The sequence below is a fragment of the Buceros rhinoceros genome, unplaced genomic scaffold, assembly GCF_000710305.1.
Source record: "Buceros rhinoceros silvestris isolate BGI_N320 unplaced genomic scaffold, ASM71030v1 scaffold9250, whole genome shotgun sequence".
Taxonomy (NCBI): Eukaryota; Metazoa; Chordata; class Aves; order Bucerotiformes; family Bucerotidae; genus Buceros; species Buceros rhinoceros.
In genome coordinates this window covers 8,204-23,440 of record NW_010387865.1, presented here as the reverse complement: position 1 = coordinate 23,440, position 15,237 = coordinate 8,204, and the positions used below count along the sequence as shown (strand labels likewise).

At 45.3% G+C, this 15,237-nt stretch overlaps 1 protein-coding gene across 1 annotated transcript in view; it reads right to left on the bottom strand.

The window, feature by feature from the left end:
- DDX31 (DEAD (Asp-Glu-Ala-Asp) box polypeptide 31) overlaps positions 1–15,237 on the bottom strand; it is a gene marked incomplete at its 5' end in the record, with an annotated part of 46,119 nt that overhangs the window by 24,123 nt on the left and 6,759 nt on the right. The window contains 7 exons of the mRNA XM_010137504.1: positions 1,682–1,821; positions 3,848–3,898; positions 9,752–9,811; positions 12,452–12,628; positions 12,982–13,217; positions 13,986–14,092; positions 14,488–14,607. Coding sequence (XP_010135806.1) covers positions 1,682–1,821; positions 3,848–3,898; positions 9,752–9,811; positions 12,452–12,628; positions 12,982–13,217; positions 13,986–14,092; positions 14,488–14,607 — 891 coding nt within the window. The remainder of the gene's footprint in view (positions 1–1,681; positions 1,822–3,847; positions 3,899–9,751; positions 9,812–12,451; positions 12,629–12,981; positions 13,218–13,985; positions 14,093–14,487; positions 14,608–15,237) is intronic.

Sequence of the window (15,237 nt, the reverse complement as noted above, 5' to 3'; positions counted from 1 at the left end):
TATGTAGAAAGAGCGGAGGACACAAACAGGCCGAATCACCCACCCATGCCAATTAGACACTCGTTTTCTTCCGTCTGAAGATGGGGGTCAAGGAAGCCAAATTACACTCCTTTTTGGCAAGTCCCTTATCTGCAGGGCAGCATGTTTTATGAAGAACATAAAACAAACAAACAAGGAAAGACAACCCCCAGAGTTGTTGGGCTCTGTGGAGAAAAAAAGTAATATTCACGTAATCCTCCCTCTGCTCATTCAGCACAAGTCATCTACAGATTCCTGAAGAACACGGCTAGCTCAACAACAGGTCTCCTTAGCAGAAATAATTACCAGCGTGAGTGACATTGCTCCTTAAACTTGTTAAAACCCAAAAAACCTGGACAAAAGCGTTAACATTTAAAATAAAAAAAAGGAGGAAAATTTCCCTCTCCTTCCTCCAACACTTCCAAAATATTATAAAATAGGAAAATAGAAGTTTCCACTTGGAGTTAAAAATTCACAATTATGTGGGATTTCACCTTTAAATGTCAGTGCTGTTTGTTACATGAAAAAAACCCCTGTCAGCTTAGCCCTCCATGTCTTGCTGGTGTCTGCTTAATAGATAGTTACCTGGGATGATGGATGGCTCTTTGTTAGACCATTAAATGGCTCACAGCCTAGAATAAGCCTGTATTTACTGCCAACATTTGTTTGTTTCAAGGATGCAAAACCAAATTCGACTCCAAGCAGCTCCACCCGACAGAAACACAAGAAATAAAAGAGAACTAATTTGCACAGGAGCTTACAGGGCTCCCTCAACACCAAAGGGACTCTGCTTGGCTGATGTTCTGAAACGCCGAGAGACAGCAGTGCAGGGAGCAAGGGGAGTCACATATATCCAGCTGATTGCTGGGGAGGCTCGAGACCCAAGAGTACTCCCGACTAGCGATGCTGAGCAGTGAGTTGTTTTTTCTCCACAAAAGGACCATTGTGCAAGCAGAGCTGGACTAAAATCTTACCCTGTGTCGATCAGGTAGCTGATCGTGCATTGGTCTGTCCTTAACCAGCCTGGCTCTCCTTACTGGCAGCTCTTACGTCCTTCCTAGAGCCGGTGTACAGGAAGCTTTCTCAGCTACCCTGGAAGTGCACCCCACTTTTGGACTGGAGAGCCCACCCCCCTTATGGCCTTCCAGGACCATACTGGGCACTTGCCACTCGCAAAAGCCTCTACTATTCTGTCACGAGCCACTTACGCAACCCATCTTGGCCAATTACCCGCCAGATATGACCCACAGCTCCCTAGTTATTTCTCCGCCGGATCTCTCCTGAAGAGAAAGCAGAGTCTCTGACAATATGGTGCTATGCAGGCAGATGGCCAGTTAGCATTTGACAGACTCATTTGACTTGTGATCTCAAAAAAGCCATGATTTGAACCCAGGACCAGAGAGATAACAACGGAGTGCAAAGGATCTCCCACTATTGTCTCCTCTCTGCCCCTCACCACACACACTCACTCACACACAGTCTGTCAGGCTGATGATTTTCACACACTTTCCTCTTCTCCTTTTGCTAGTCTGGGGCCAGTCCTGGATCACAAGAATTAATAAATTCTTATTAAAACCTGCACGAGACACAGTCCCGCTGAAAGTGCCATGGAAGGTTAATTAGCAAGGATGAACTGAAACTTTTGTTCGTGTTTCTGACTCACTTAATCTTGTGAGAAGCCAGCAAGCTGACATATTCTGCCTCCGAAGGCGCCAGGACAAGCAGGCTGTTCCCGTGACAGCCAATGCGCGCTGTCCTCCCAATCCGGTGGATGTATTCCGCAGGTGAAGCCGGAGCGTTATACTTCAAAAAGGGAACATGAGAAAGGAACGGAGGAATTAACAGAACACAGCATGTTAATTATAAACGAGACACGCAGCCTGCTCATCTGAAACAAAGGGGATCTTAGCAAAGCCCACACGCTGTACCGCCCCTGGAATTGGCCTGTTTATAAGGAGCCCATCGGGCTCATCCCTGTAACCATCACTCAGTCCCCTCAGCCACAGCAGTTTTTTGACATGTGAATGTGACACATTGGCCAACTTTCAGTTAATAGGACAGTTTCCCCATCTCAGTGTGTCTCCTTGCCTTTTACATTTTATTTCTGTGCAGACACATCAGGAACCTGTTTGCTTGCCTAAAAAAACCAAAAAACCAAACAAAACATTAAAAAACTCCCGCATGGATCTCAAACCAAACAATCCCCAGAACCGCCCATCCGGAGCGGGAAGGTGCCTGCTCTGCATTTGGGAGAAAGCCATAAAATAGAAGAGGACAGATTCAAATTTGGAGTCGGGCTGAATCGCTTTGTTTTGATTAAAGCAAATCATAGCTGTTACTGGACAGACGAGATCTAAGGGAGTGAGGGAGTAACAGCTTTCGGCAGCATGTGATACAGGAAGCAATTGTCTCCCCATGTACAACTATCAGGCACTATGGAAATGTGGCTTCAAGCTCCCCCTAATAGAGTGGTGCCACTCATTTACTTCACTGGGAATCAAAACTGCCCAGCCATTTGCAAGATCTGATAAAGGGTGACATATTTCCCTCCCTTTAACCTCCTCCTATCCTTCCCCCCTCCTCTCTTTCCTGGAAAAATGAACATGCACAGAGATACTGCTCAGAAATGAGCCCTCAGCAGTTTAACTGGAAAAAACCCAACAACCAAAGCCCACTCTAGTGTTTATACCTGTGCCCTCTGGCAAAGTTTCTACTGGCTAGAGGTGTGAGTAAGATGCTGTGAGCAATCTAATTGCTCCCTGCAGGTCCTTGCTCTTGGACACAGCTCTCAGGACAGCTGAGATTTCGCCTTCTGGACACACAGAAGTCTCCCAGGGCTTTAGGTAATTTGCACTGCGTTCTAACACTGGCAACTATATCTTTGGTTAAATTATATTAATATACAGATCTGGGAGTTAAAGACATCACTTCCCCAGCCTTGTCTGACTACCTAGCTGCTAGAAAATCTTTCTTTTTTAAAACCACAAAATTAAAATCAAATTTGTTACCTGAGGGATGAGGTAGAAATTAAAAAGCTTTGTTGAGGCTCTGTGCCTTGCACTGTTTCACCCAGGTCTCACCTGATACGCGAGAATCTCTGGATGACTTTTTCCTCGGTTTCAACTAACCTTTTTTCAATTATACATCTTTTGTAAAAATGAAATCTGCTTCATGCTCTCAGCTTCCTCTTTGAAATGACAAGCTGCTATTTTTAAGGTTCAATCCATCTCCTTTTTTTTTGTTGTTGTTTTTTCCCCTTAGTATATATCTCTATCAACAGCAAAGCAGCAGCGTTGGGGCTTTGTTTGGGGTTTTCTTCAGGGAAAACCTGAACTATACAGTTCTACTCTCAGCTGAATGCTCACAGCCACCCAGCCCCAACCCAGCAAGGCCTCACTTGAAACAGGCAGTATTAGGCTATTCTAACACTGGGAACACACTTGAACGCCTCATGGAACTGCCTTCCCAGCAAGTTCAGCAAAACAGAAGCACCCAACTGTAAGAGAGATGGCCAGTTCTCCACAAGATCTGGCTTCCTGTGTGGGGAAACACAGGGTGTTTCCTCCCAGCCAGTGGAATATTATAATGCAACTGGTAACACTGGAGTTATCGAAGAGGAAAACAGCCTGTCAAAACCAAAGACGTGACAGCAATGCTGTATCCTAGCAAAACCTTGAGCCTCAGCCCTGTAGTCAGTGACATGTGGGTCTCCCGCACCTGTAGGTACCACTAAAAAGACCATTAAACTGCAGAAAGAGGACCTGGACTGGAAAGATTTAATCTGAGCACTCAACACACATGTACACTCATACATACACAGCAAACCTACCTGTACGATCCACGTAACTTGAGGCAGGTCTAGTCCACGGGCTGCGACATCCTTTAAAATCAATAAGAAACTACTTTAGCGAAAATGCTTTGAAGATACCTACAAAGCAAGACTTGGGATGACAATTATGCCAGGAAACTACTGGCTATGCAAGCAGGAATTTTATGTGCCTAGTTTGGAGCGAGATGGACTAAAAGTCAGAAATAACGTTGAGGGTTTTAAACACAAGGAATACTGTTAACAGACTAACACAATAAAAAACGATCCACTATGGCCAAAAGCCTGGAGGATACAAACCCACCTATTCAAGGAGAGTGGTGCTGAACCAGAGCAGCCTGCTATAGTCCCTTTACGTTATATCTGAGAGAATCAACTGTCTTAACGGTAGCCATACCTTTGGCTCTTCAGTTGTTTCGTGGATAAAGAGATCTGCTCACAGGCACCTGCTACCCAAACAGTGAGAGAGGAACCTCCTGAGCGTGCCTTTCTCCATAGCAAGCCTAAGAACTAAAACCAGGCTACATACGACGGAAAGGAAAACAACCATAAAACAAACGGCCAAGGGTCCTAGGCCTTGAGTGGAATGCCCAAAGATGCACTCATGTCCACCTACAAATAATTAGTTGTTTCCTAGATCATGGTCTGAAGTTGAGGAGCAGATGACTTGCACATCATCTGGCCCTATGATAAAAGGCCAACAACAATTTAGCAGGACCTGCAGGCAGCTGGAGTACAGCTCGAGGAGAGGGGCTATCCCTTCGATTTTCACCAGTCTGCCTTTGACTTGGAGAAACAAAACTCAGCCCCAAAGAAAAGAGTCTGAAGCTGCTGTCAAGAGTATTATTTGATGTGCCAGCTGGTGAGAAAACCCATCAACTTGGGTTCAGTTATCCACAGCCAGAACAGCTCAAAAAACAAACCCTTTCTAAGAGAAAAGAGAATTTAAATACTGTTCAAAACGGAGAGTGTGCGAACGGGTTTCAATCTCCCTTCTTGATTTTCTGTTCATTAGCAATGTCCTCACATACTCCTTGGATTTTACATTCACCACGCGCAATAGCAGAGCAGGTGTGCAGCTTTAACTCTGTTAGGAAATGTTTTGGAACACATGTATCTTTTAGCTAGTTGCAAAATAGAATATATTAAGAACGTAAGCAGGAGCTTAATGTACTAAAAATGTGTCAGCCACCCACTGAAGTGTTTTCATGCAACTCCCACACACGTTAAGACTAGGAAGCTGATGTTTTGGCAGCAAAGGCCTTCCCATAAGCACTAGCCAGGTTGCTTTGTGGCTCCAACTGCAGTAAAAGAGGAGACACTTTCCACAGCGCCCACTCTGAAATAATACACGCTTTCGCTCCAACATGCTCATTAAGAAACGACTTGTTCCCAGAGTCAGGATGAACAGATGTACAAAAAGCCATTTAAAGGAGGTTGGAGAAAATAAATCAAGAGAAGACAGGGAACGCGTTCGGCAGTTACCAGGATAACAAGACTATAAGCTCTGCAGTACGATCAGAGACAGGAGTGCTGACGACTGACGCCGATCTGGCTGGCTCTGTTACACACCTCCATGCTGACAAGTCTTTGTTTTTTTTTCCTACACTGTGCTCCTTCTCACATCCCATAGTCTAGGAAAGGCTGTGTTTGGTGAGAGGGCTCTGACCTTGGGACAGGGTCAGTTTGCCCAAGCCAGACAGACAGACCAGTCATCCTTGTGGCCAGGGGCAGGCACCTCCAAATGAGGAGCAGCCAGCAGGGGCAGGAGCCATCCTCATCCATCAGGATTCTTTCCCTCCTCTTGTAAGACACCTCTCCTCAATGCCTCTGATGGGAGGCTATTGCTGCAGACAGTATTCTTCTCAGTACGTTTGTCAAAGCATGCAGAGAGCTGAAAAGGTTAACCAAAAGCCTAATGAATAGCCAGGGACAACATTTTAGGAGGAGGCTCTCTCCCATCATCAGCCTTGTATTCGCTATTGTTTTCACAAGCCACCAACTCCACTCAGCTGTTACTGACACATATCAGCAGCTATTCTCCTGGGGTTTAACTTGGCTTTCTTTCAGAAGTGTCTGGGGATTTACTGGTAATTGGAGTGTTTTGCAAACTCTCAAAGATTCCTCAGTATCAGTCCACCTGCGTCTCCCGTAGCTCCTGTTCCTCAAAGACCCCAGTAGGCAGCAGCAAGGTAGAATTAGGATAAAAAGTTTTGAGTTGATTTGCTTTTCTCTGCTGGCAGAGCCCATGAGCTTCCTGCTTCTCAGATCTTTAGAGAAGTACTTGTGGGTCACCTTACTAGGAAAGGGAATGCAGCTCAAGCAACAATTATCCCATTTTACTAGCACTGCATTTATTCCACACACAGAAGCACTAACCTGCTGCCAGTGCTCTCTCCAGAAGCCCAGCAGATTTCCACTGTACTACTCTCCCTTCTTCTCCACTGCCCCAGACGGCATTCCCCTTTCCAGGCATGACCTCACACTACCATTCCTTAGTAACAGGGAAAACAAGAACATGACACCTCAGCAAGTCACCGCCGATTCCTTTCAACGGGCAGTGGAAGGGACAATTAAGTGACCATCTCACAAGAGCATGGAGAAATAATCTACACCAGTGCAGCATTAAAGAAAACCCAGATGCCAAGCAAACACAAGAATCTGAAGCCGTAACTATGTTTCTGCCCCGATCTCAAATGCAAGCCACGCAATGGCACAGTATCAAGGTACGATCCACCTGAGCACCTGACGAAGGCTGAAATACCTGCTTCTAACAATTCCTGTTACCAGTCTGCGCTCGTGGTGGTGCAGTACGAAGGCGTGGGTGCAAGAGGACAAAAAGGCCACACCAAAAGCGAGGCATTTCACTGCAGAAGATCAGAACCAACACAGCCACAAAAGTTTTCCAAGGGCCTTGGTTTGCTCAGTCCCTCTCACACAATCTAATTAGGGCAGAGGAAATTGCTAAAGTTGCTTTTGAAAGACACTCAATGGTGAGGTCTTGAAGGCCCTGAGCTTGACAATTGGCTGCCTACGTGAGGCCTAGAAGTACAGATGGAAGGCAGCTTGCTCAGGTGCCAGGCTGTCAGTTGGATTAAAATGACTCATTTATTTACCAAAGAACCTCACAAAGTGCTTTAGCTAACAGGCAGAGAGGGCCTAACGGCTCTCCAAGCTGGGGAAGAAGCTCTCGCGCCTTCCCGGCCTGCCAAAAGTCATTACTGCCGAGTGTGGAAAGCCATCAGCAGGGTAGAGACCCCCGTCGGCAGGGTGACAGATTGGGCTGCGTAATCAGAGGAGGAAGGAGAGAGCACAGAAGCTGTCAGAGGCGAAAGCTCTTGGCTGGGGCCGCCAGAAAAATGGCAAGATGAGTTAGCGTGACTGAGTAAACAGCAAACAATCTCCAAATGATCTTTCCTCTCTCCCTGGAAGAGATGAACTTGTTTAAAAGGCACATCCCAAAGGAAGCCACAAAGAACTTCAGTGAAGGAGAGAGAGAAATAAATCTGGATGAGACCCTCTGAGATACACAGCCCTTCTTTATTTTCTTGTCTGCCAGCTTACATTGTCTGGCAAAAATATTTTATGGAATATATTAATATACATATGACATAGAGCAAATTAATAAAAGGAACAGCAGGTCCCATTGCTTACTAGAGCGGAAAGATGGGTGGAGAACATGGCATAAGGGACAAGGGAAGGACAGCAACATTATTTGTGTTGCTCTTTTGTAAGCCAAGTTTCACAATTCTGTGGGCACAAAACGTGATTTTGCCATGAAAAGAACAGAACCATCTTTCTGCAAAACATTTTTGCTTATACGAAGAAAAGTGTCAGAAAAAGCAATGGCCTCAGAGGCAGGAGGTGGCCAGAGTGCCTGGCTGCCCTTTGGACATCTGCGCTGGGGAGGCACGTGTAATGTGGGACTAGTGCAAAGTGTATCTCTATATTAAGGTGTCCATATGGTCCCCATTACTGTGGTAACAGGCCACCTCCTGGTTTCAATGCATTTGTCCTCCCAACATCTCTGTAAGATAGAGCAGTGCTGCTATCCCCCTTTTACAGATGGGGAGATGAAGCGCAGAGATTTTGGACTCGGACACACAACTTACTGTGGTTAACGCAATAACCACGAGCCACAGGAACCGTAACTGTCAGGATCTGCATCCCTGCCTTGCAGTAAACGCAAAGCAGCTTAGATTGAAATGGAGGGTTACGATAAATGCTTTACCTCACACTACCCTCTCCATGGCAATTGAGGTGAATTCACATCGCCTCCCGTCTATGACAGGTCAGGAGCAAACACACAACTATCGCTGCTCAGCTGACATGCGGCCGCTTGCCTGGTCATCACAATTCCATATCCACATGCACAGAGTCTGTGGCATGGCAGGAAATCAAACCGCATCTCCAGTGTCTCAAGAGGGGGATCCCATCCACTGGGATTTCTTTATCCAACTTATTCTTCTTCCTACCTTGTCAACAGCTGACTGTTTCCTGGCAGGTTTTCCCCACCACAAGCTACATTTCCCCTTCAAACGGTCTCACCCAGAAACCAGTATCCCAGTGATTACAATGATTCTGTTGTCTCTTTGTGTAAAACCGAGCTTTCTCTGTCTTTCCAAACTCACTAAAATGAAATTTCAGTAACAAGAAACATCCCTGAAATTTCAGGCACACGGCATGTGCATGAAGGATAATAAAGTTCAGTTATTTACTATTTAGAATTTACCAAACTTACCTTCAGAACTGTTAACCTACACCACTGACTGACTTAAGCTTTGCCATCCTCCTCAGTCAAGACACTTAAGTATTACCCTGTATACAGGGAAACCAACTTATGATTACGCTTATGCATTGCAAAGATGCATTTTGACCTTGTTGAGATCCCGGAGAGGTTGTACACACAGGCAGGACCAAGACTGGCTGGTAACAAGTACAATTTTACAGTGATACAATATATAATTTGGCAGTGCTAAATCCAACACTCTGATACACATGGCAGTCCTCGTCTGAAATGCAGGCATAAAAAAACCCCATAAAATTCAGCCCCCACGCTCCAAAAAAAATTGCAACTAGTTTCCTTTAAGAATAATGTGCTGCAAGAATAGGAGTCATTTCAGAGCTGGAGAGGGTTTCTCAGCTCTAATTACTCCCGATCGCTGTAATTTACAGGTTTGCGGTGGGTAGAAATCGCCAAGATTCACACATTTTCAGATCAACAGCTGCCACTATTAGAGAGCAAATCGTGCAGCCTTCTGCACCACTGCAGCAGGCTAGCTGTGGCACCGACAGGTCAGAGACAAGGAGCGGAAGGTGCCACCGCTACACAAGGGTGCCAGCAAACTTCAGTAGAGGACGAGAATTTCTCCCTCAGCACCCTTCAAGGAAGCTTGAAGGGCAAAGCCTGGAGAGCAGCAGAGCACGTGTCTTTCTAATGACACCATCCGCTGGTTGGGCTTCCCTTCCAACCCTGCAGGTTTTTGTTTTTAACCTTGGGGTAGTCATTAAGATGGGAAATACCACATTACTTCCAATTTTCCTGGCAGTTACGGGGCATACTACAAACTAGGATTGTGTACTACTGGCTGCATGTAGAGGACAAGTCTCCAGCTTCAAACAAACAGGTTTTTCCAGACACAAGACCACGCAAAATACTTAGAGGCCTCTTGTATAAGACATACGCTTTTTCTGTATGTGGTACACTGCAGCAAAAGATCATACAAGAGTTTGCAAAAAGGGCACCAGTCCTTATTTAACATGTGAGATGTGGAAAAAGGAGATGACTTTCCTCAAGGTCAGACAGCGAGCTGGAATTAGAGCTCGTGCCAAATCCTCTGCTGTACCATTAGACACCAGACAGGCCCATTAGCATGGAGCTGCAAAGGGACTCTTTAAGTTACTTACAGTGCAAAGCAAGATGCCCGTCTTGGATTTTAGGAACTCCTGGAAGACCTCTGTCCTTTCCTAGAGTATTGAAACAGAAAAATTAAAACAGTGCTCATACACATTACTACCGAACATAAAGCAAATTAACTACTGAACAATTTAACAACTATGTCTCATTCACTTATCATGCACAGCTTCAAAAGCAAAGGCACTGACTTCATGAGTTCCAGTCAGGCTATTCCTGCAAATGGAAAAAAAAAAAAAAAAAATATATCTACAGCATACAGGTGCCTTCCCAGGTAGGAAGGCTCAGTGTCTGGGGCAAACCTGACTGCATTTGGTTAAATTGAAGCAGCCAACACCACCATGGTTTGTGCAGAAGCACGGCCTGTGTATGCCAAAAAAGCAGTTTTATATGAAGAGGGGATCCACAAAAGGTCAGGCAGCAGCAATGGAAGCACTGGAATATTTTATGGGCAACACAGACTGTTGTGAATGCAAAAGAAAGCTGGACATCTTAAACTGGTGTCTGCCCAGTCACACAGCGGGCAGGATAAGCCCACTTTGTTGACACAGCGATAAAGTCCCATCACAAGAGATCAGCCTCATCATGTGCCCAATGGGGCATGCAGACGGTCATTGGACTGAGTAATTATTAAGTATCAGGGCTGCTCAGCTGCACAGTTGCTCACGTGAACTGCTGTGGGGTAAGTCCTCAAAGTAACAGGGAGGGAGAGATGAGACCTTGGCCTGAAAACCCTGGCCAAGGGGGCAAGGAGGCAGGACCATGGGCCCTGCCGGCAGCTGCCCCAGAGCTCTCAGGGCACCCTCCCATGGCCTTCCCACAAGAAAAGGCCTTGTACCGGCAAGGGCCACCAGCAGAGCTGCTGATGCTGAGATGCAGGTCCATGAGTGTCAGAGGCAGGCACCCCCCAGCCATGTCCTCATCGCTGACCTGTGCCAGTAGTATCCCTGAAACTCCCACCTCTAGCACAAGCTCAGGCTCCCAGGCAGGACTGTCCACAGCCCCTAGATCCCAAATTATCCCACTTTAAGCCCCAGAACTGCAGGAACCTACCAGTTCCTCAACTACCTTCCAAAACCTCCTGCTTTTCAGTGCCAAAACTTTCAGAAGCACACTCCAGTTAGTTTAACTAACTCCTTTGGGATGCGGGTTTTTCTTGATATAAGCAACAGGAACTGATTCTCCAACCCACATTACATGACGACAATATTTGCTACCACACAAGACAATCTCTGAGCACTAGTAACCAAGTGCCTCAGTAGCACTTGGTCCTTGCTTGCCAGTACCACTTCTCCTCCTTAGCGGTAGGAAACATCGCACACTCTTGCTCCCTTGGATCTGATTCTATTTACACTGCTCCTTTTCACAGCTTGGGCTATCTCTGGCCTCGGAAATAGCACACCTACTTCTTTCCTGTCCCTTTTGCTTCCTTCTTCCAAAATATCCTTGTTTCCATGTTTCAAGCCTTCCTCTTCCCAGGTCTAGCTATGAGTTAAGTGAATGTCCTGTTATATGGACGACACAGAAGAAACCTCACACACTTGACTCCCAGCTAGAGGTACTGTTCTAGGGAAGAAGGGAAACTTGGGCCTTGCCGACACACTGAACCCTCTGCTGACAAAAATTAAAGAAGAGAGCACGCTGTATCTTGTTGACAATGACAGCAGCCGTGCTCAGCAGTACCATATGGGATCCACAATTTAGCTCCATTAATGCTCTTAATTTGAAGACATCAAGCACTAATTACACACTGGGTACTAAAAAGGCAAAACCCTTCCCCTGGTGCCAGCTACTTAGTGGTGTTCTGTTGGCTTAACAGCTGGTCAGGGTAGAGTTGGGCCAGACCGGGCCTGCTCACTTGCTCAGGCAGGCAGGTTGAGGAAAGGCCAGACTGCAGGGACAGCAAAGCACATGTTTCTGGTCTCCACAGGATGGGAATGAGTGAGAAAAACAATGGCTCTTCACCTCTTACTTCATCAGAAGAGCTCTATTCATTTACCATCTCTGCTGTGCAGCTCAGAGTAGAGTGGTAACTCTCTCCATCACAGACCAAGGGCAGGATCAGGGGCTGAACTTTCAAGGGAGGACCCTCAGCTATTGAGGGAAATGCTGCAGTGACAGTTCATTTGACATTCTTCTCCTGGCCTCTCTGCCCCCTGCAGCAAGCTCCAATCTCACCACCCAGGCTTATCCAGCTAAAACCCAGACCTCTTTTGGGGTAATCACTGTCACATTGCTAGTATTCCATTTCAGGGAAAAGAGCAGCCAAGACACTATTCTTCAAAATCAAATTGCTCCATCCTCATCTAACAGGGGCAACTTATTGGGTAGTAATGTAATGGGGCTTGGATGAGGTTTTCCTTTGGCATTAAAAGCCTGTCTTGACTGCATAAGAGAGAACCATGGATACATAAACGGTTTAAGTGCACCCACTGGGAATACCGAACGGCTGCCTCAGCCTGCTGAAGTAACACCTCTTGCCTCTTCAGCTGTGTTTTTCAGATATAGCTACCAAGGTACTTTCCAGAAGTGGAACAATATTGTTATTCTCATTAGCAGATGGAAGAGTGAGGCCCCTAGAGGTGAAATGACTCTCTGTCCTCTCTTCTGCCCTCCTCCCCAAAATAACTACATAATAAATCATAGGGAATACAGACAAAAACCATGTATCCTGACATTCTGAGAATGCTTACTTCCTGCTCCATGTTGCCGTGCAGTCGTAGAAATCGTAAGCGCGCAGAGGAAACAGATGAATGTTCAGGTTTTTTCAACTCTGGGCCTCCTGAAATGACCTTTAGAAGGAGCTCATAGTGAAATTCCACTTGTTCACAGCTGGAGAAAAAGATGATCATCTTGTGGCGTTTTTCAAACTACAAGAAAAACAATAAAATTGCACGTGACCATTTCCACAGGCCTCTCCCAGTTCCCTGATTGTTGTAAGATCTAGATGGCTTCCTCTTCCAGAGATATGATTACCCAGGAAAGGATTAGGGAGTTTGACGCCAAATACTGAGCCCACAAAAGAATTATGAGTACATGCTGCACAGGGATCTCACCACCAGCATGAAACACAGTAGCACCTTGGCTCCCTCCTGGCTCTCTGTGCTCTAGATGCACTTCAAAGCCCTGGATCTAATCCATGCTATCCTTGATGGAGTAACGAATAAGGGAGTTGGAAAGGGCAAAGGGCTACTTAGTAATATAAATGCAAACAGAGTCTCACCTTGCATTTCTCAAGGATGAAAGCTGCTAAGGTGACGAGCCTCAATTTGCTGGGGACCATCACGACATACTGTTTGAGCTTCTCTGGAACAGCAAAGTTTTCCTGATCCATGCAGTTTGATGAACTACTGGCTTGTCTCTCTGTTTGTGATGCTGGTTTGAGTGCTTTCTGGATTTCATCTGCTATGGAAATGCTGACAGGATCGTTCAAACTGATATCGGCCAGTCGTGTTACTCCTAAACCATAGAAAATTAAAAATACATGAGATACAGTCTGGAGTGCCACTGGAGAGGGCGTTGATATATTCACATCAAAAAAAATCCCAAATAACTAAGACAATTCCAGTGAAAAGCAGTGAAGGGCAAGGAACTAATGAGCCATGCCTCAGACCCTGACAGACCTCCACAAAATTCACACCTTTCAGGGGTTAGCCAGGCTTAGCTGCTGTGGACTCTACCACAAGCATCACAGGACCCTGCTTCAGCCAGCTGTGCTATTCTATGTTACATAAGTGTCTTGACCAGACTGACAGGATTTGGCAGTCCTGTTTTTCAACTGCGCGTAGAAAAAACCCAACAGATCTTCACTCCATCAAGAGCACAGGAGTCACGAGGCCTGGTTCTGTTTCTGTCTCAGCAACTGACTTCTTGTACGATGCTGAGCACATCACACAAGAGCTGCCCTGTCCTGTCGTTAGCTTTTCACTTTAATTTTATGTTTGCAAAACCAACCAACCAACGTTTCCCAGGTTCATGGTAACTTTGTTCTGGAATTTGAGATCTATGTAAGGACCATGTAAGTGTATACACTGACACAAATTCCTTATGACACTTACGACAAGTGACATACATAAACGCAAAGAAATCAATAGGCATTATTCCACCTCTGCAAAGGGCTTCAGATTGGGCTGCAATATAATCAGGCTCAAACTACTGTTCTGCACTTGGGCATTCTGTACACTATTCTGTGTGTTATTCTGCTAGAAGAAACTCTCTATAACCTACCTTCTGTGAGGGTAGCCGAGAGTAGGATGTTCTGACGTGTCTCTCTCTCGGCGTTTAAAGCATTGAGTATCACAGCTACATCCTTCTCAAAGCCCAGGTCCAGGATCCTGCAAAACAGCAGAGGGCATGAAAGGTGCTGCAGGAAGGAATGAGGGGGAAGTCTTAATGCTACATGAGCTATTAGGAATAGGGAAAGTGCTAATGCTGATCGGATTTCTGGCCCATCCAGCTTCGTGTTCCATCTTCTGACGTATTTGACCCTGGTGAACATTGAAGACACTAAGAGCATCCCTGCAACTAATAATTGTACAATAATCTGTACAAAGGGGTCATTTCTTCCTAATCTCAGACATCTGCCACTTGGCTGAGGCCACTGAGCACAAATGGTTTAATATTGCTCGGGCACTTGATTTCTTTTCCTTTTTTTTTTTTAAATGTTTAGAGAATTGTGATGCAGAGGGAATCATAATTATTTCCCTTATCTAAACACTTGGAAGTTTACCTGTCTGCTTCATCAATGATCAGCCACTGAGTGTGACGGAAATGGATACATTCTGTGGACTTGATGTGATCGACCAGGCGACCAGGAGTGGAAATGAGGATATTTATCCCTTTACGTAATCTGTTTAGGTTGAAAAGAAACATCACCAATCAAAACCCAAAGACAAGAAAAAAGAAAGAAAAATAAAGAAAACACAGCAGTTAGCAGTAACGTTGGAACAGGAACCCTGAGTGAGGAACTAGAACCCACAGAGGTAAAAATCATGCCCATAGTAAAATTAGGAGGGACAGAACTTTCTCACTGATTAAAAGTGAAATTTCTCGCACAGCTGAATTTTATACTTGATCATCATTGATACTCATAGGCATACTCAGTGATAAGGACAGGCTGGAAAGAAATATTAATACTTTAAAAATCTAAACCACTCAAGCTAGGTTTTCTCTTCTAATTGTGTACTTTTACTGTCAAGAGTAAACTGCTTTTTGTATACACTCACACAGAGAGAATTGAAAATTCCATTTTGAATTACCAGCTTACAATTCAATTCTTGAAAAGGGAAAAGCAAGGTATTCTTAACTTCAGGAAATCTCTTCTCCAGAAAGCAATTTCCCCCATAACAAATACTGTAGACAGCACTTGGTGTAAAGCAAATACAGCAGTTTGTCAGAAGACGAAAAAAAATACTGACACAAGAGATCATCTTCTCAGAAGGCTCATCAACATTTTAGAAATGGATCCAACTTGGGGAAG